Source organism: Nomascus leucogenys, chromosome 6 (genome assembly GCF_006542625.1).
Source record: "Nomascus leucogenys isolate Asia chromosome 6, Asia_NLE_v1, whole genome shotgun sequence".
NCBI lineage: Eukaryota > Metazoa > Chordata > Mammalia > Primates > Hylobatidae > Nomascus > Nomascus leucogenys.
This window is the reverse complement of record NC_044386.1, coordinates 33,935,179-33,956,958: the sequence shown is the minus strand read 5'-3', so window position 1 is coordinate 33,956,958 and position 21,780 is coordinate 33,935,179. Positions and strand designations below refer to the sequence as shown.

The 21,780-nt window shown below is 35.9% G+C and overlaps 1 protein-coding gene across 5 annotated transcripts in view; it reads right to left on the bottom strand.

Moving 5' to 3' along the window:
- Window positions 1-332: 332 nt before the first annotated feature.
- NIPBL (NIPBL cohesin loading factor) overlaps window positions 333-21,780 on the bottom strand; it is a 186,296-nt gene continuing 164,848 nt past the window's right edge. For 3 of the 5 annotated variants that reach the window (XM_030813968.1, XM_030813969.1, XM_030813970.1), the window contains exons 35-47: window positions 21,636-21,776; window positions 21,394-21,487; window positions 20,517-20,671; window positions 19,919-20,009; window positions 17,447-17,620; window positions 16,851-17,041; window positions 14,260-14,367; window positions 13,577-13,777; window positions 8,824-8,970; window positions 6,994-7,268; window positions 5,143-5,317; window positions 2,176-2,364; window positions 333-1,627 (exon numbers count right to left, since the gene is read on the bottom strand). In XM_030813968.1, the coding sequence (XP_030669828.1) occupies window positions 1,262-1,627; window positions 2,176-2,364; window positions 5,143-5,317; window positions 6,994-7,268; window positions 8,824-8,970; window positions 13,577-13,777; window positions 14,260-14,367; window positions 16,851-17,041; window positions 17,447-17,620; window positions 19,919-20,009; window positions 20,517-20,671; window positions 21,394-21,487; window positions 21,636-21,776 (2,307 nt within the window). In that variant the 3' untranslated portion in view covers window positions 333-1,261. Of the gene's footprint in view, window positions 1,628-2,134; window positions 2,365-5,142; window positions 5,318-6,993; window positions 7,269-8,823; window positions 8,971-13,576; window positions 13,778-14,259; window positions 14,368-16,850; window positions 17,042-17,446; window positions 17,621-19,918; window positions 20,010-20,516; window positions 20,672-21,393; window positions 21,488-21,635; window positions 21,777-21,780 lie in introns of all 5 variants that reach the window. The other 2 variants (XM_030813971.1, XM_030813972.1) reach the window with 2 other exon arrangements.

The following is a 21,780-nucleotide window of genomic DNA, read 5'->3' as shown; positions in this document are numbered from 1 at the left end:
TTAGTCAAGATATCTGCAGTAAGTAATGTGTAAATGACAACTGTTCCCAAGACTTATGATAAAAGCTTTTAGTATAGAATTATTAGAAAATGAATAAACATCTCAACAAGTAAAATTACTCTTTTCAGCATTAAAAAATAATTTGTGAAAAATGTAGTGAGTGTAATTATGAAGTGTCATACTCATCTCAACTCTAGTTCTAAAATAACAAGACATCATTTTAACTAAGAGAAATACTGGTTTTCCAAATAACAGGTTACCTTTACCCGAGGTTTAAAGAATAAATATCAGCATCATGACATCACTAGAAAGAAATTGAAGCATACAAGGAATAAACTATAGTTTCTTTTTATATCAAAATGTACTCTTGAAAATGTGTTTGGCACAGTGCTAAATCATATATAGTTAATACTAAATATTGCAGGATACAATAAAACCCTGGAGTTAATTGTTTACACCCTCTTATGGGAATGAAAATAATAGATACCAATTATTCAGAAGTCAGCCTATACAAACTGTATAAACAATATTTTATGTTTTGCTTTGAAAACCAGTGATATAATAAATTTTACATAAAAGACTGTAAAATAATATAAATGGATTTAAACAGATTTTTACAATAAGAAATTCAAATGGAAACAGACAAGTAACAAAGAGAAGTAAAAAAATTTATTGCAGTATTCGCTCCACCAGATTACCTGGGGATCCCTTTTCTTGTATTGTTTTCAGGGTGACCTAATACATCAAAATCTACATTTACAAAAACTCCTTCTGCAGATAGGTCATAGATACTGCATGCTTTTTTTTTTTTTTCAACAGAATAAATTATATATCCAGGAGATTCTGCCATTTTACAGCCTGGAAAAAACAATGCTTCCCTGGAAACTGGGCTAAGCTAAAGAAAGCCATCCGCTGCTAGGTTAAACTCCAAGAACACTTTATTAAGAACATTAACAGACTAATTTCCAACATTCACTTGTTTATTTTTTTAAACAGAAAGTTTTTTTCCAAGATATAAACAATTTTTGTTAAACTATAATACAGTGGGAGTAAAAATGAACTGAGAATCTGTTTCTGCTGCACAACAGCGAAGGGAGCTCCCACAAAAATGTTTGCCCAACATTTCCTTCTTTTGTTCCTGCATCCCAGGTTCCACTTACTCTTCATAAAACTGATTTTTTTTTTTGCCAGAATGTTGGTATTTCAAGTTTTTCTGCCTTTTAAAAAAATTCCTGTAAATTTGGCTGCATGTACAAATTCATTAGCTGGAAGTCCCATCCTTGGCGGCATACAGGGATCGTAAAGTCTGAACAACTTTATTAGTCAGCTTATTAGCACTCGTTAGAGCAATTTTTTTGTAAATAATGTCTGACTCTTTAATAGTGTCTACCCAAGGCACCAGTTTGCGGCCATCACGGCGCTTAGCCTCAGTCCAGGAGCCACTGTAGGAGCCTGCCATCCACTGAACACTGAAGCCACTGCTGGTTTTCTGTACTACTCTTGCAATTTGTGGTCGATCTTTGTACTTTGGACAGCAAATAGCGATGACATCCATGACGTCAACACTTTCATTCATCTGTGCTGCCAACTCCGTAGAGTCTGAATTTCGTTTTGACCTTCTCAATGACTAAAACATTGGGAGGGGGGAAAAAAGACCAAGTGTTACACAAAAGAATTTTAGTGAAATTATTGTTTTTATTGCTTTTAATCCCTTGACGCCGGGAGTTGGGATTTCCCAGCACACTTCCATTGCCGGCAATGAGACGCACCGTGACCGCCAGCGCCAAGGGGTTAACATATACTTGTAAAACCATATAACTCTTAATTTGTACCCGTGTCTGTACTCTTATTGATATATAAAATAATATATACATATGAACCATAAAGCTACATAAAACTTAGCAACAATAAAAATAACACACATTAATACAATTCAAAGAAAAATTAACCCTTTATGCTGAATAAATCTCATTTCTGTTTTTTTTTATTGTCTTTTATGTTAAACTTTCTACAAAAGGATGTATAAATGGGTAAGTAGAGAATCTATCTACAAAATGTTTTCTCTTTTAAGTATTACATTACTTGGTGTACATTTAATAGACTGACATATATAAGCACATAAAAATCATTTTACGTAATACGCTGCGAAATACGTTGACTCCTCCTCCGCCTCACCCCTGAAGTGCCTCCTCCTCTATCCTCCCCATCACTTTCATCATCTTCTGTCTCTGCTGCTGTATTATTTTTAGGGCTGCCTCCTCCAAGCAGTGAGGTAATTGCTTTGTTCCGAGCATTTGTGCTAGCTGAAACCTCCCCTTCTTCTTCTTCTTCATCAGGGTCCAGATGTTCCATGAGAAGTTTGAACTACAAAAAACAGATATTATTTCAGAATTTTAAGTAAATATTTCAAGCAAGATTGTCAAATTCCTAAATGTTTTCTATGGCAGTAGTTTGGTGTGCGTGAAACAGACGTTAGCCATCATCTAAATATAAACATTTTCTGTAAACAGCCAGGTGGTAAATATTTCTCATTTTGAAGGCCAAATAGTCTGTCACAACTACCCAACTCTGCCACTGTAGTATGAAAGCAGCTACGGACAAATAAATGAGTGGGCATGAATGTTTTCAGTAAAACTTTGTTTGCAAAAACAGGCAATGGGTTAGATACAAAAACAGCCAGAGTTTTCAGACCCTTGGTCCAAGTCATCAAGCAACCAGGTGATAATTACTGATAGACATTTTCTAGTTATCTCCCCTTTGCTCTCTGCTAAGATGATCCAAGAGAAAGCAAAGAATGTTGAAAAATTTTAAATAAGAACTAAAATATTTTTAAATTTGAGTGTGTAAGGTTTGCAGTCCATGAATAATATGAAAAGCCACTGTGTAGATTATATTCTTAGTTCAAAAAACCTTATTTTTATGTTCAGCTACTTGCTTTAAAGTAGATTTTAAAAAATTTTTTTAAGAAAAATAGAAATGGGGTTTTGCAATGTTGGCCAAACTGGTGTTAAACCTCTGGCCTCGAGTGATCTGCCCACCTCAGCCTCCCAAAGTGCTTGGGAGCCACTGCACCTGAAATTAAGTAGATTAAAAAATTTTATTTTTATTTTTTAGGATAGTCCTCTAATTTCGAAAATATTTTTAAAAATTTTATATTGTGGTAAAATAGAAATATCATAAAATTTGCCAGCTTAACCCTTTTTTTATTCTTTTTAAATTGAGACAGGGTCTAACTCTGTCACTCAGGCTGAAGTGCAGTGGCGCGATCATGGCTCACTGTAGCCTCCACCTCCCAGGCTTAGGTGGTCCTCCCACCTCAGCCCTCCCAGTAGTTGGGACTACACGTGCGCACCGCCATGTCTGGCTAACGTTTGTACTTTTTGTAGAGACAGGGTCTCGCCCTGTTGCTCAGGCTGGCCTGGACTTCCTAGACTCAAGCAAACCTCCTACATAGGCCTCCCAAAGTGCTAAGATTACAGGTATAAGCCAGCATGCCCAGCCTACCAGTTTAACCATTTTAAATGTATAATTCGTTGGCATGTTGTACAACTATCACCACTATCCATTTCCAGAGCTGTTTCTTTTTTTTTTTTTTTTTTAAATCACTGGAAACCGCAGCTCTGTCCTCATTAAACAATAACTCCCGGTTCTTTCCTTCCCCGGTCCTTGGTAACCTCTAGTCTATTATCTGTCTCTATTTTAAAAGCACCTTTTATAAACATACATTTGCATACTTGTTAAGTGAGAAAATCTACAAATATATATATTGGCATTACTCATATAAGAACATACGAAAAAGTAATAATATTGGTTATCAGAAAAGAAAGGAACAGAATGGCCAAACAGGGTAAGAGAATGACTGCTTGCAGTTTTACCTTTTATGACATATAAGCCATGTATTTTTCTGAATTAAAAACATAGCCCTCTGTATCCCCGGATTCCGCACCTGCGGATTCAACCCACAGTGGATCAAAAACTATTTGGAAAATGCCACAATAAAAAATAACAGCACTGGCTAGGTATGGTGGCTCATGCCTGTAATCCCAGCACTTTGGGAGGCCGGCAGATCACCTGAGGTTGGGAGTTTGAGACCAGCCTGGCCAACATGGTGAAACCCCATCTCTACTAAAAATACAAAAATTAGCCGGGCGTGGTGGCAGGCGCCTGTAATCCCAGCTATGCAGGAGGCTGAGGCAGGAGACTCGCTTGAACCCGGGAGGCAGAGGTTGCAGTGAGCCGAGATCGCGCCATTGCACTCCAGCCTGGGCAACAAGAGTGAAACTCTGTCTCAAAACAAAACAAAACAAACAGCATTACAATAAAAAATAATACAACTTAAAAAAACAATGCAGTATAACAATTATATATATAGCATTTACACTGTATTAGGTATTGTAAGTAATCTAGAAATGATTTAAAGTATATGGGAGGATGTATGTAGGTTATATGTAAATACTATGCTTTTTAAATAATTTTTTTTGAGACAGGGTTTCACTCCTGTCACCCAGTATGGGGTGTAATGGTGCAATCTCAGGTCACTGTAATCTCCGCCTCTCAGGCTCAAGCACTTCTCCTGCCTCAGCCTCCTGAGTAGCTGGGACTACAGGTGCACACCACTGCCCCCAGGTAATTTTTTGTATTTTTTATAGATATGGGGATTTGCCATGTTGCCCAGGCTGGTCTCAAACTCCTGAGCTCAAGTGATCCACATGCCATGGCCTCCCAAAGCGTTGGAATGACAGGTGTGAGCTACCTCATGCAGCCTACTATGCCATTTTTTAATCAGGCCCTTGAATATTGGAGGATTTGGGTATCCATGGGGGGACTGGAACCAATTTCCCACGGATACCAGGGGACAACTACAAAACACACACACAGGTTTTCCTATAATCTTTCATTTCTACTAAAATAAAATTATTCGTGGGCTGCTGTTTCCTAAGAAAAAATTATTAGGATGCCATGGGTGCAATGGGAAAGACAAGCTTAAAGTAACTCATTAAAACAACATAGAGAAAAATTATCTTGATAGTTCATGAAGCTTATATTCAGTGTGAAGGAGATAGTTATCTCCCCACCGGCCCCCCACATTTACCTTCAAAAAAGCCCTTATGAGAAGTAAAAACTTTTGGTTTTACTACTCACATCTAGATACTGTTTTACTATACTCCTTTTCACCTCTTCTGTGATTTTGGAATTAGCCATGTCACTCCGCAGGAAGTCCAGTGTTTGTTTTGGATGAAAATGAACTCCTGTTTTTCGGTTTATCGCTTTATCATATACTTTTGCAGATTCAGATGGAGAGTACTTCTGAATTTTACTGTTTTGGGAAAACAAAACCAAAAACTTTAAAACTATGGAAACAACGTATTTGGAGAAATCCAATTATAGGTAGGAAGCACCATATTAATGAAATTAGTTTCTCATGTCTATTTTTAATACTATTGTGATCCTAGGACAGCTTCAATACAATTACTTAATACCACCTAACTGGTTTACCTCTTTCTACTAGTTGCTCCCCCACCCCCAACCTATCCATCCTCTATATAGTGGCCAGAATGATTGTTTATAAACCTGTTTCAGGTTATTAACAACTCTGCTTAAAAATCTTTCCAACTCTTTAGCATTGCCTCAAAACCTTACAAGATTTTAAATTATTTTGCATCTTGCCAACATTTAACATCAAGATATTCCTTATAAGGCCAGGAGCAGTGGCTCATGCCTATAATCTCAGAGTTTTGGGAGGCCAGTGTGGGAGGATCACTTGAGGCCAGGAGTTCAAGACCACCATAAGCAACACAACTAGACATCATCTCTACAATTAAAAAATAAAAAAAATTAGCTGGGTGTGGTGGCATGCATCTGTACTCCCAGCTACTCAGGTGGCTGAAGTAGGAGGATTACTCGAGCCCAGGATTATGATTGCATAACTGGACTCCACCTGGGCATCAGAGTGAGACCCTGTCTCAAACAAATACAGATATTCCTCTTAAAAATCTGGATTTCTAGTGTCTCCTGAAAAAGTGGGAGCTCTGGCCACATTATGCCCACCCTCTCCTTTGGCAACAAGCTTATGGAAACTTGAGACAGGTCCACTTAAATGACCTCTTTACATGAAACACACTCTTTCCAGTTGGCCATTGACCAGGTGGCCTATTAACATTTGATTTTGTGATTCCTAATCTTAGATTTCAATGAATGTAAAAAATGACCAAAATTCCATGGTTACAGGCAGAAAAGAGGTATCTTTAATGACTACTGGTGGGTAAAACTACAGGGTGTTTATAATAGCTGTACCTTTTCTATCTCTTACTTTATAGAGTACTTTAAATACTATTTGAGTTCTACTGGAGCTCAGTTTAGTTGGTTTACATCTGTTACTTCAGAGCTCTTTAAAAACTTAAACTTGTAATCTATTTTAAGGTTAGCTTGAGTCTTTTTAAGGAAATCAACAAAATAAGTCCTTCAATTTGTAATGCATTATCACCAAGTATAGGAATATGTTTCTTCCCTTTAATAAAAATAAATTATGGCATATTACACAACAGAATACTATCCAGCAATAGAAGAGAATAAACTCCTTTTTAAAAAAGGAACATTTCTAACATTAAAGTAAGCATGCAAACAAAACTGGGTTTCATATTTATTATTTTTTTAGGCGAAGTCTCGCTCTGTTGCCCAGGCTGGAGTGCAGTGGCGTAATCTCAGCTCACTGCAATGTCCACCTCTCAGGTTTAAGCGATTTTCCTGCCTCAGTTTCCTGAGTAGCTGGGGTCACAGGCGTGCACCACCACACTCGGCTGATTTTTGTATTTTTAATAGAGATGGGGTTTCACCATGTTGGCCAGGCTGGTCTGGAACTCCTGACCTCAGGGGATCTGCCCGCCTCAGCCTCCCAAAATGTTGGGATTACAGGCATGAGCCACCACACCCAGCCCAAATATTTATTATTTGAACAGAGTGAAGTTTTTTCTCTCACTGCTTATGTAACCTTACCTATCAGAAAATCCACAAAGATTCTTCAAATGTTGTTTTAACATTAGAAGTAATAAAATACCCTGGGACACATTTGCAAATTCAATTAAAGGAGCTGAATTTTCTGGCAAACATTTCATCACTGAATTTATATCGTCTTCTGAATCTGAATCTGAATCTGAATCTACACGTTTCCGTGACTTCCGAGGCCTGGAAACTTCTTCTTCACTGTCGCTTGACTCATTTTCCTTACTAGGTGATGATTTTCTCTCTTTCCTTTTGTCCTTTACCATAGACTGAAAGAAAAAATTGTTTGATAAACAATAAAAACAAAATGCCACTAGTAAACATAAGTATGCTCCATTCAACAGCTTGAAAAAGCTTCCTTAAACTAATATTTTATAAACCTCTTGACTTTATATCAACAACTGGATATGTAATCTTAGGGGATAGTTTCTAAAACTATATAAAATTATATATAATATCCACCCCCTCCCCCACAACCACTCCTTCAAAAAAATCCTTCTGAAATATCAAAGGGAAATAATTTTCTTCTCAGGATAGTAATAAAAGATAGTTATAAAAGTATCAATTTGGTGCATAGGTAAGTCATTATAGAGGAAAAGCAGTAATTATAATTTAACTGAGGAGAATAAAGTAATCTTGGACATCCCAGCTTCTAGCAAACTCTCCTTTTCAAGAACATTTCGGCAAGATAATAAGCAATTTTCTCTGAAGACTTAAATCCTGTTTCTTTGTATTTTATGAAAATGTTAGCTCTTAGAAACAAAGTCAACTGGATTTAAGCAGGTTGTGTGGTGAGTGTATGTGGGGCACATTATAACAATATTTATTCAAAAGTGGAAGAAACATTTACAAAGATAGCCATACCAGTAAGTAGGTAAAATAAGAGAACATGAGGGCTAAAGCTCCTGGGAAATTATTAACTTCTCAAACTTAAATGTGCATATTAACATCTGTGGATTTTGTTGAAGATGCAGATTCTGTTTCAGCAAATCTGGGTGGGGCCTGAGGCTCTACGGCTTTAATAAGCTATCAGGTGAAACCACTGCTGCTGGTGTGTGGTCCACACTTCAAGTAGTAAGGGTTTAAGACACCTCTGTAATTCCGGCCCTCGGGAGGCATCTACAATAATCTGTCTGATTTACTAGTCTGACAATGCTGAGTTGTGAGCAATACAATTTTATAAAAGGAGATCTACTTGGATCATTAGATACATGAGAATATTCAATTTGTAAATAATTTACTGAGTGCTTACTATATGCCTAGTGCTACACCAGGTACTTTTATAATTAAATAAATTACATTCCTCCTAAAAGTCAAGACAGAAACGATGGAAGGTTCAACAAGAAATTTAGTAAAGATTTTGGGCACACATATGCAAACTCTATTACAGTGCTGTAGTTGAGGAATAAGAAAGTCAATGGTGTCATAAATTTTCTGTATAAGTGTAAATAAGCTATATATTTTCATGTGTAATGTTGTGATTACAGCATTACAAGATTTACAGAATAATGTTTTAAAATGGGGTTTAAATGAATGTATGAATGGAAGCAAACACTTAAGGTCAGTGCTTAAAGTGAGAGAAATAAATGTGATGGCTTATCAACAGAACAATCCATATACGTATTTTAGATGTTTCTAAATAGAAGTAAAGTGGCAACGTACATCCTCTCCCAAGTCAAGTACTGCCCAGATTTCATTAAGTTCACTTAGAAAGATTTTATATACTCGTGAAGAGGATAAAAAGAATAATGAGAAACAAAACAGTGAAAACAGCATGCCTGCACTTTGACAGATGGATTAAGAATAGTAATGTGTGTAACTTACCTCCTTGAATGACTGCAGTAGGTTACTACCAGAAACTGAGAGTGTAATGTCTATATGATGCATTATAAACAACGGCTCTTCCTGTGTCTGGTATGGAAAACAGGCTAGATTGTCTGCTATATACAAGAGCATAGTCACGTCTGTTTTCTGTAAATTTTAAGAAAAAGCACACATGTTTAGCAGATAATCTAGAAACCCAACCAAAAAACCTTTTTTAGAAAAAATACAGGGCACTTTCACCTCACTTAATGTTAGACAGAGATAAGCAGACACACACACGGAGAGAGTGGGGAGAGACACAGAGAGACGGAGAGGAGGAGGGAGAGAAATATAGAGGGGGAAAAAGGGAAAGGGAGAGAGGTGTAAGAAAAAGGGAAAAGGGGGAACAGAAATGGAATTTTATAAAATAATCTTAGGCCCATTTTTTAAATTTTATAATGACTTACACTATGCTATCTCAAGAGAAGAGGTGAAATTTTTTATTGCATCCATGTGAAATTCCTTGAAGTTTTCTTAGAGTATATGGAATCTTTATGATAAATCCATACCATATCAGAAAGTATACATGAAAGTTCTAGTTATATCATTGTGCTACTAAGAGTTTAACCTATATGGAGATCAGTTACACACAGTTACTATTCTGCCCTCAAAATAACTAGTAATTATAGTACTAATACATAGGTTAAAAGAAAAAACCCAAATCCATGTACTCATAAACATTTGTCAGTTTCCTGTGTATATGTAATTCAGAATGTCAGAGTTGTTTTGACAACGCTATCGGTTTCACAGTGTAAAAACTGTGAGGCAGGCAAAATTTAAGAGAAAAATTATGATTATTTAGTTGCTTGCTTTAAAAAGAAGTAACAGAGAATTCAAGCATTTCATGATCATAAACAGAAAGGCATATTAATATTCAAATTTCTTTTAAATATTTATAGCTCAAGGAAAAAAAAAAGCTCACAACTAAAAAACACTCCCTCCTACCATCTACCCTCCCCTGCCATGGAAACAACATAAAACCCAACAGCAGCAGCACCAAGATCCCGTAGCACAGATGGAATAACCTTGCTATTAATATTCATAAGAGTATCACTCTCACTCTATTTTTACTCTACAATATGTATCAACACCCACATTACAGATGAAAAAATGTAGACATAAAACCCTACCTCATCTATTAGTTTTAACACTATAATTCATATATATATTTTCAAAACTCATATATATATTGAAGAAAATATATATATTTTCTTATCCATAAAAGCCCGGTATTTCTCTTTCCTTTCAAAGTTCTTCAAAGAATAGTTTAGACTGCTCCTCCCATGTCTTCCCCACTATTTTTTTTTAAAGGAGACATGATACCGCTCACTGCCACCTTGAACTCCTGGGCTCAAGCAATCCCTTTGCCTCGGTCTCTTCAGTAGCTAGGTAGCTAGGAGTATAGGTGCATACCACCAGGCCTGGCTAAGTTTTTATTTCTTAATTTTTGTAGAGATAGGGTCTCACTATGTTGCCCAGGCTGGTATGGAACTCCTGGGCTCAAGCGATCATCTGGCTTGGGTGCTGGGATTACAAGCCTGAGTCATCTCACCTGGCCCTGCCTCTTTAATTACAATCTGCTTTTGTCCCTCACTGCTTGACTGTTTTTGTCCACGAAGTTCACCATTCTACTCTATTTTTCACTTCTTACTCTCCTTGACTTCTCAGTAGCATCTATTATCCACACTTTCCTTCATGAAATCTCTTCCTAAGTTTTCTCTTCCTAGCTCTTTGACTACTCCCTTTTTACGTACTCCTCAAGCCAACTCCTCTGCAATCTGACTTTGGCAACAATCCTATTATTCTTTCAGGTGCTCAAGATAAAAATATTCCAGTTGTCCACTGACTATTCTTTTCACACAGTCTCATTTAATTCTTTCCTCAACTTTCTTTTCTACTATCCATTCTTTTTTTTTTTTTTTATATTGAGATGGAGTCTTGCTCTGTCGCTCAGCTGGAGTGCAGTGGTGCAATCTCAGCTCACTGCCAATCTCTGCTGCCCAGGTTCAAGTGATTCTCATGCCTCAGCCTCCCAAGTAGCTGGGACTACAGGTGTGCGCCATCATGCCTGGCTAATTTTTTTGTATTTTTAGTAGAGACGGGATTTTGCCATGTCGGCCAGGCTGTTCTCGAACTCCTGACCTCAGGTGATCCGTCAGCCTCGGACTCCCCAAATGCTGGGGTTACAGGCATGAGCCACCGCACCCAGCCTCTACTATCCATTCTTTTTCTCCCCTACTGTTATAATAGATTAATTTCTTATTACCTCCAGTGTGACCACAATGCTAAAAAAATTCATCTTCCTAAACTACTCTTTGGCAATTGTCCTCATTATTTTATTCACACACTTCCAATGATTTTTTTGCCATCTACAGGATCCTCTATATACTATTCCTCATTATGATCTTTCTGCCCCAGTCAAATAACAAACTATTCATTATTTCCCACACGTTCTTATCTTTGTATTTTTAATTAATTTTTTGGCCCTGACTGGAACATCTTCCTTCCCTGGTTTATATAGCAGATCCCTCTCATTCTATCCCTCTGGGCCTTCAGGCATTTGTTCCTTCTCTGACATTCTTTGTTGGAGGTAGTCAGAAGAAACCATTGCATTGTGAGAGCTGGGTTTCCAGTTTAGCATTTCAAATGCTGAGATGACAGAACATCTAGTCAATGACATAAAGCAGGCAGTGAAATCACATAGAAATGAAGTTCTTTTGGAAAGAAACAAGGACTGGAACAATATTATCAGTACAAACCATCAGGGCACTCAGGATATACTAACCATAATCACTATTAATTTTGTATCCTATCCACACAACTGGAGGGAAAATCCTTTCAGGGCAAAAGCACTACATTATATCATCTGGCACTCCTAGTATAGTGTCCTATACACAATGCAAACTTAATACTGATAATGATATGATGATAATGTTGATGATAAATTTCATGTAGTACTTAAAAAGAAGAGGTCTAGTAAGATATCTACACTATGGTAATCATAATTTTGCTTTATTGCAAAAATCTGCTGTCAGACTAACAAGTAATTAAAGTATTTCTTTTGTTCTTTTCTTTTCTTTTCTTTTTTTGAGACAGAGTCTCGCTCTGTCGGCCAGGCTGGAATGCAGTAGCAAGATCTTGGCCCACTGCAACCTCTGCCTCCTGGGTTCAAGCAATTCTCCTGCCTCAGCCTCCTGAGTAGCTGGGATTACAGGCACGTGCCACCACGCCCGGCTAATTTTTATATTTTTAGTTGAGATGAGGTTTCACCATGTTGGTCAGGCTGGTCTCAAACTCCTGACCTTGTGATCCACCTGCCTTGGCCTCCTAAAGCGCTGGGATTACAGGCGTGAGTCACCAGTCCTGGCCTCTTTTGTTCTTTTAAAAGTTGCTATACACATAGACTCACGTGTGCTCTGTGTGGGCAGAAACCATATCTGTCTTTACTATTTTATGCTTGTTAAACTTCTTAGCACAATGGCTGGTACATAGCAGATGCAGAATAAATATTATGTGAAATAAATAAATTAAAAGGTAAACTTAAAAGAATATTTGGTTTTCTTGGCCTATGGTCCTGGCCAATGCAACCAGTGCAACAGCCAGAAGTGTCAAAATTGTAATTATGGTAATCCCCCCTTATTGCTGTTTTGCTTTCCACAGTTTCAGTTACCCTTGGTCAACCATAGTCCAAAAATAGGTGAGTAAACTACAACAGGGTATTTTGAGAGAGAGAGAAAAGCAAGATCCCATTCACATAACTTTTATTACAGTATATTGTTTTAATTGTTCTATTTTATTATTATTGTTAATCTCTTACTGTAACTAATTTATAAATTAAAACTTTAACATAGGTTTGTATGTATTGGAAAAACCAGTACAGTCATGTGCCACATAACATGTTTCAGTCAATGACAAACCATATATATGATGATGGTCCCATAAGATTATCCTATCATATTTTTACTGTACCTTTTCTATGTTTAGATATGTTTAGGTACATGAATACTTACCATTGTGTTATAGTTATCTACAGTATTCAGTACAGTAACATGCTGTACAGGTTTGTAGCCCAGGAACAATATAGCCTAGGTAGGCTACAACATCTAGGTTTGTATAAGTAAAATGTTCACCCCACAAAGAAATCACCTAACTATGCATTTCTCCAAATGTATCCCTGTCATTAAGTGATGCATGACTGTATATATAATAATTAGTACTATCCATGGTTTCATGCATCCACTGGGGGTCATGAAATGTATCTTTAATGATAATGGAGGACTACTATACACAAAAGTGGACTACTATACAGAAAAGTGACTTCCCTTCATTAAGGGAAATCAAGTTGAACAACTAGGGATCTCAACAGCCAAAAACCTAGAACAGTTATTCTCTAACAATATTTGAGGTAATCGATTCCCAAAGCGATTAGTTTAGTGATGCTGCTTATTTAAAGATACGCTTACAGAAATTGTTATCAAAGTTTATAGGATATTCAGTATGGAGGCAAAATTATACACTATTCCTCATTACACTTATACAAAATATCCCCTTCACTTCTGACTGTGTACTTTGTAAATAACTTAGAAGATTAAGAAAACATTTAATGAAGTTACTATCATATACTAATAAAATGGTAATATTTTAAAAATGATGACTTTATCCATAAAATTTCTAGAGCATTTACTTTCTTAAAATAGTAAGTTTTTGTGCTTACTGCTGTGTCATCAAAGAGGTTGAGTAAAGAAATAAGAAAGGCTCGTCTGTGTTGGCGGTTTCCACGGATCATGGAGTAAAGGTGTGAACACAAAGCGCTAGAGGACTCGTCTTGTCTGAAACCCCTTACAGGATCTTTTAGGCATGTGTTGATTGCCTGTTGTACCTGGTAAGACATCTTCATACCAGCCACTGCTTTCATCTGAAATCAATAAAAGTCTCATTTTTGTCAGGGAAATTAAAAGACACAAATTAAAAATATACTTAGAGCATTACATTCTGAGGCTAGCTTCATTATTTGTTTTTTTTAATTAAAATAATACGAATCACAGAATGAAGTGCTAGAAGGAACATTAGAGATTATCTCTTACAATTCCCTCATTTCAAAGAAGAAAAAAAAAATGAGGCCCAGGAGAGTCACTGCAGCCAAGTTCACATAGTAGGATATAAAATCCAGGTTTCCTGATTTTTAGTCTGGTGTGCTTGGTACTGTCACCTCTAGCCCAATCTTAACTTTAAACTAGAATAAACACCTTGGAAGACTAACTTAGTTGCATGTTTAGAAGATAGGTACTAAGTAAGACATTTTATTCCAATTATGAATGTGGGCAGGGCATTTATCAAAGAAATGCTTTACTCAAGAAAAATGTTTAAATTTAGGTTATAAAATGTTAAAATACATACATGAATGAATCCAGCATATTTTTTGTCTATTTCCACAAGTTGCTGATCAGCCTTGTTCCGCATAGCAGGTTCTGGGTCTGTGCCCATAGCAATTAAATATGGCACACACTGGAAATAAAAAAAAAATTATGAGATATCACGGTAGTAAAAACTCTCTATTTAGACATATGTCAAAACTTTTTGTATATCTGAGATATATGAATTTAACCTTATAGGCTTTCCTATAAAGTCTATGTTTTAGTGTTCTTTTTAAAATGACAGATCTTTTGAGATTCAGCTTCAATCCAGAAAGCACTGGAGCACCAGAAAAAAATACTGACGTGATAAAATTTAAACAATTTCATTGTAAATTTAAGGTTCTTTAAACATAAAGCATTCTCACACTAAGACTATCTATTTAAGATTATGATACAGACTGCAAATGTATAATCCAGTAGTTTTTAAAGCTTGACTGAATTTGCCTTGTAAAGATAATATAGGGCAAACAGTAATTTGTTTTCCATACTCAAAGCTACGAAAATATAATTGTTTTTCAAAGTTGATTTCAGATGTCACTTTGAGGAAGAGATAGTTGATAACAGTCATATTCACTGTACTTCTAGAGTCAAAAAACAGTACTACTATGTTAAGCGAGTCTGAATCAAAAAGCAATGTGGAGGCCAGAAAAACAACAACAAACATAACTTTAAAATACAGACATGGCACTAAATGAAAGAAATGATCATGTTAAATCTCGAATCAGAAAAGAAAAAAGGCTGTAAGGTGAATGCGGTGGCTCATGCCTGTAATCCCAGCACTTTGGGACACTGAGGCAGGCAGATCACTTGAGCTCAGAAGTTTGAGACCAGCCTTGGCCAACATGGTAAAACCCCGTCTCTATAAAAATGCAAATATTAGCCAGGTGGTGACGCACACCCATAGTCTCAGCTACTTGGGAGGCAGAGGTGGGAAGAGTGCTTGAATCCAGGAGGTGGAGGCTGCAGTAAGCCGAGACTGCGTCACTGCACTCCGGCCTGGGAAACAGAGCAAGATCTTGCCTCAAAAAAAAAAAAAGAAAAGAAAAAAGGCTATAGAGAATGCCCTTGGTTAACTAGCAGAATCTACAAATGGACTGTATATTAGATAATATTGTATCAGTGTTAAACTTCCCAAATTTAATGATTATGTTATGGTTTTGTAACAGAATGTCCTTGCTCTTAGAAAATATATGCTAAAGTGTTTAGTGGTAAAGAATCATAATTATCTGAAACTTCCTACCAAATGATTCAGAAAAAAGCAGATGCATAAAGGGAGACAGAGAAAGCAATTGTGGCAAAATGTCAACAAATGGTGAATATAGGTGAAGAGAATAAAGGAATTCATTATATCACTTTTGCAATTTCTTTGTGTGAATTTTTTTTTTTTTTTTTTTGAGATGGAGTCTCCCTCTGTTGGCCAGGCTGGAGTGCAATGGCATGGTCTCAGCTCACTGCAACCTCTGCTTCCTGGGTTCTCTGCTTCCTGGGTTCAAGCAATTTTCCTGCCTCAGCCTCACATGTAGCTGGGACTACAGGCATGTGCCACCACACCTGGTTAATTTTTGTATTTTTAGTAGAGATGGGGTTTTGCCATGTTGGCTATACTGGTTTTGAACTCCTGACCCAAGTGATCCGCCCACCTCCGCCTCCCAAAGTGCTGGGATTACACATGTGAGCCACTGCACCTGACTTGTTTGTGTGAAATTTAAAAAAAAGTTTAAAAGGCATATATAATAAAAAGCACCCAACAAAGAACCCTCGGTAGTTTAAAAAGGTGACAGTCTCAATGTACTACTGTTACATTATAATGTATGATTCTTTATGGTAATAGCCCAGAGTCATGAAGAACAGGATAAATATTTGTTAACATGTTTTGTTTCAGGACATAGGGAAGACCACAGTATGTTTAAATATATCATATTTTTAAAAAGTTCCATGAAAAATACCCAAAATAAAAATCTCGAAGGGTATAGACTCTGCTTACTTAATACATACACTTTTGTAGCCTATGGTGCTCTCTTGACCATCAGATGGTATATACTACTACATCAGCATTGGCTGCCAATCTTCACTAATACTAATGTCTTTATTACATCGTTGTGTCCTCATATCAATGCTATGAGGTGTCGAGTAGTTGGTATTATCCCCAAATTAAAGATGAAGGAATTGAGTTTATATAATTTACTTTCTGTGGACTAAGACTCCACCCTGTTGAACAGATTATACTTTTAAACCCAGTTAACTCTCTTCACATTATAGATTGCTGGATCTTAGGGACAAAAGTAAATATGAATTAAGACAAATATATCATCCCTACTTAGAAAAATAATTTGGGTTTATGTTCTGCCAATAGAAATTACAAGTTTGTTTATAACAGAGACAATATTATGAATATATGGGTATTTTGCAGTAATCATAACCCAAGAGATTATCTAAAACTGCCAGATTCTTAAGAGTTTAGTACAAAGAAGAGTAAGAAGAACAAATAACTACTTATTCTCTATAATCACAATGTATCAAATTACAACTAATCTTGCTCTTTTAGTAAGTGCTGCTGCCATAAAACATGCTTACCTGAACTGGATGAATAAGACCTTGATTTAGAGTCAATGCAATGACATTTAGGGCAAAGTGGCGTACACTTGACTGGGTGTGAAAAAATGCCTCAAGCACCTGTTTGAGATAAAGCTGCATGATGGAACTACTCATCCCTGAGGAAACATCACCCATTTCTTTTAAGTCTTCCTGTTTTGCAACTTTCTTCCCTACAAAAGAAAGCAAAGGATAAACACACATTAAGAGCACCTATACTAACTTTACTAAATATTTCAAAATTAGGCCATAACCAAAACCACAAAACGTTATAGCTAGTGTTCTGGCTCAATGGTTCTTAGTGTGTGTGTGTGTGTGTGTGTCTGTGTCAGAGGCCCCTTTGAGAATTATAATCTCTTTCCTCCCTCCAAATGTTAATGTTTACACACATATACAATTTTAAAACTATTTTAGAGAATTTAAGAATATGCTAAAGCCTAGCTATAGACCTTAGTATAAGGACTGCTATTTAACTGAATTTCTTCATCTAACAAATAAGGAAATTTAGATATTTAGATTAAAGAAGATAAAGCCATTATAACTGTAGCTATGAAATTTAAAAATATATTTTCACTTACAGTCTCTATCTGCCTGCTGCATACGTGTATCTTCTTCTTGTAGGTAGGTCTGGAGGTTTTTTAACACTTGTATTTTTAAATTGACTGAGGAGTTCTTATCAGATAAAATATTATTATATAGATTCTTCACTTCTTGCTCGAACATTAGACTTGGATGCTGAATAAAGGCAAATCCTATGGGAGAGGGGAAAAATCTCATAATATATTCATATTAAAATTAAATAAAACATTTAATAAATATGTTAATAAATTATATAAACGGCTCCTTATTTCAAAAAATTAAAACTTAAAATGACTGGAAGAATATGCTGGTGGCCTTACCTAGAGAAGCATTAGAGCAGGTACTTCTTTCCCCATGAATTAAAAACAAGAAATTGCATTTCAAAGGAGAATTTCACACAAGAGGAAACCTTGAGGAGGGAGCAGGGCCTAGTGGCTAGGGGAGTGGATTAGGAGTCAGGAGTCTTGGGTTCTATTCCTGGCTCCATCACTGACTTGTAGTGTGACCTTGGGTGAGTCACATAATCTCTCTGTGCCTCAATTCTCCATCTGTAAAATGGGGATAATAATATTTACCACCCACCTACCTCACAGGGATGTTTTCAGGATTTAAGAAGTAATGTCTGCAAACATTTTTCAAATCCCCAGCAGAAGGTACTACATTGACATTATTTTTTTAAAAAAATTAAAATATATTCATTTGATGAAACAACATAATAAACCAGAGCTAAAAATATCTTCCATTTCTTTCTCATATGGCATTATAATAAGGCCACAATGCTGAATCCTATAACCACAGGTTAATAAGTAGTAATATATCATCCATGTTTATTTGTATATAATGTTTATTTGAGGAAAAAATGAAGATCTCTGATGATAGCAAGTATTATTGATAACAAACAACAAACTAAACTCAAAGCATAGAGTGATCAGATAACTAGCCCAAGGTCACTCAGGATAACTATGGCCCAGGCAAGATGTCTTTTATTAACTGGTCTAGAGGCAATATTTTCTGAATAGCGCTGCTTAAGTTAAAACTTCATCTTTTTGTACTCTGAAATACTTGTAACACTATTAGTTTTGCCACTCCATATAAATTATGTCCAGACTGAATATTTAAAGGTACACATTGGCTTGAAGTTAATATCGCACCGATTTAACTCCTTAGTAAATGTCTGAATTTTTACTCTATGTAGTATAAGTAATTTTCAAAAAGGGATGGAGGAGGAATAAAATGATAAGGTTTCAATTTATTTACAGAAATCATAAACATGATTTAATAAGGTTTGGGTAACTTAGAATCTTTTCTTACTCATTTTTGTTCAAAAGACTAATATAAATAACTACTCATGCATATTAAAGTATAAACCTTAATCACAACACCACAATAAAATTTCCAAATAAGTTATTAATCTCATTGGGTAGCTTTACGTGTACAGTCATTGCTCGGTACCCATGGGGGATTGGCTCCAGAACTTCCCAGGGATACCGAAATCCGTGGATTCTCAAGTCCCTGATATAAAATGGGGTAGTATTTGCATATAATCTATTCACATCCTCTCGTATACTTTAAATCATCTCTAGATCATTTATATCTAATACAATGTAAATGCTATGTAAATTGCTATTGTATTGTTTAGAGAATAATGACAAAAAATGTCTGTACATATTTAGTACAGGTGTAATTTATTTTTTCTCAGTATTTTTGATCCTTGTTGGTTAAATCCACAGATGTGAAACCCATGGATATGGAAAGCCAACTGTATTTGTACCAAAAAAAAACAACAACAGAAACCAAAAACCTGGACAGACTGTTCTTGTATTTTTTTGAAGTGCATTCAATTCAGGTACTTTAATGCCATTCGCCTATTTCCTCATATTCTAATTCCTTCCTAGCTATAAGCCACATAGACCTGCCTAACAATTGCAAAACATGTTTTTATTACATCAATCCTTCCTGGAAAAATAATATAAAACAGGTATATATCCAAATTGTTCCTTCTGGGTTGCTTACTATTTGCTTTTATATAAATAAGTCAGTGTAGATTGATCATTGTTTTAACTAGATGTGGCAGCTTCCTGTAGTGACAAAGCTTTGCTATGAAAAAGAACAATTAAAAAAATGCAAAGAGCACAGAATTCTTCTACATTATTTTTCTTTATCAAAGGGCTTTAATAAATGTTCTTAAGATACCCTATGGAGGACGGGTAGAAGAAAGTATTGTTATTTCTATTTTACTAATGAAGAAACTGATGAACAGACAAATGGCTTGCTCAAGGTTACCCAGGAAGTCAATGGCCATGACAAGAATGGAACCCAGTTGTTTTAATCCTCAGACCTACATTCTATACACCAAATCCTACTGCTAATAGAAACATATTAAAGTAAATCAACAATTTAGATTCACAATATTTAAAAATGTGCTCTATCCCTCTCAAATAGCTACAAATTATAAAGAAATTTAGACTTACCTAGACCAATGATAGCTTTTGTTTGTACTTCTTCATCTGAATGTTTTGTAAAATACATCAATAGTTCAAGTACTTTATCTTTTATGTTAACCTAAGGGGAGGAAAACACATTAAAGTATTCATGAACAGTAACTTAGATTAATTTTCAACTATAAAGGAAAAAAATACCTAAAGAGAATGAGAATTTGTGGGAACTTTATCAAAAAAATAAGTAACCAATTCCATTTATTTTAGAACAGTGGCATTCAAAGTATCAGTCTGTGACAAAGAAGCTTGTTTCGGAATGTAAATCAGTGCATTGTTTCCTTCATTGAAAAAAATTTAAAAAGTCAGCTGTTGATGTGAACAGTGTGCATACTGTTACAAAGCTGATATAACTTGTCAGGGAAATTTCATTATTTGGTTACACACCAGTAACAAAAAGTTGATGGATTAGCAGCCAGTCTGAGGACCATGCTTTGAGTAGCACTGTTTTCAGAATTTTCATTAAACCAGACTACTCTAACGTTGTCTTCATCCTGGGTCATTACTGTCATTCTCAGATCACAGTGCCATATAATTCTATGTTTTATAGCATTTTAAGTATTACTATCTTTACCTTGCTGTTGCCTTTAAAATCTTCCAGATCAAAATCAAAATGCCGACATAGTGCTCCAACGGTGAAAAGGGATCTAAGAAGTGCTGGTTTGTTTGTTAGAAGTGAAGTGTTATTTGGGTCCTCTTGGTGTTGACTTTTTAATTTTGAAATGGCACCTAATAAAGATAAGTAATATTTATTTATAATATTTATCTTTGAATTACTAAGTTCAAGTAATTACTACTAATGAATTACAATTTTTTTTTTTTTTGAGATGGAGTCTCACTCTGTCACCCAGGCTGGAATGCAGTGACGTGATATTGGCTCACTGCAACCTCCGCCTCCCGTGTTCAAGTGATTCTCCTGCCTCAGCTTCCCAAGTAGCTGGGATTACAGTCATGTGCCACCACGCCTGGCAAATTTTTGTATTTTTAGTAGAGAGATGGGGTTTCACCATGTTGGCCAGGCTGATCTCGAACTCCCGACCTCAGGTAATCCACCCGCCTTGGCCTCCCAAAGTGCTGGGATTACAGGCATGAGCCACTGTGCCCGGCCAATTAATTTTTACTAATGGTTCTAAATATTAAATATGTCTAGAATTATGAGAGTGCTCTTCAGAGTCAAAACTAATTAATGTAAGAAAATTTAAATTTTACTTTTCACAGTGCGCAAAAAATTTACCAACCTTTACTTATCAGGAGATAAATTTCTGAAGTAATCACAGTGGGTTCTTAAGGAAATACAAAAGACACTAGAAAATATTGTTTCTGAGAGGACCACGGTGGATAATCACATCTCATAATTTCCTTGAGTCTAGCCTTTAATCAAATGTGTTTAAAATGAGCTGACCCCTGCAGGACCTAGCAGAATAATTTTAAAACCCTGGTATTGAACTTACCATAGTATCTATTGAAACAAGCCCACACAAATTTAAAATTTTGTGTCACTTTATTTACAACAGCTCCAAGACAGCTCACACAATGTTGCACTACCTAAAAGATATAGAAAATGTTTAGATAAAAGTTAAAAATATACTATTTTAAAAACTTAGCTTTTTACAAATATTTGCTTTAAAAATTTTAATAAAATACTTTAGAACTTTACACTAATGAATAAGGAAATGGTAAACTGAGTGCTTACAGTCATGCCATATTTGATGATGAGCTTCATTAGATCTTCCTCAATAGTGGCAAGAAAAGTTTCACTTGGATGCTCCATCAGTGGTACAACTAGCTCTAGGATTTTTGCAACATTGCAGATAACCATGAAATCATTTTGTGTCTAT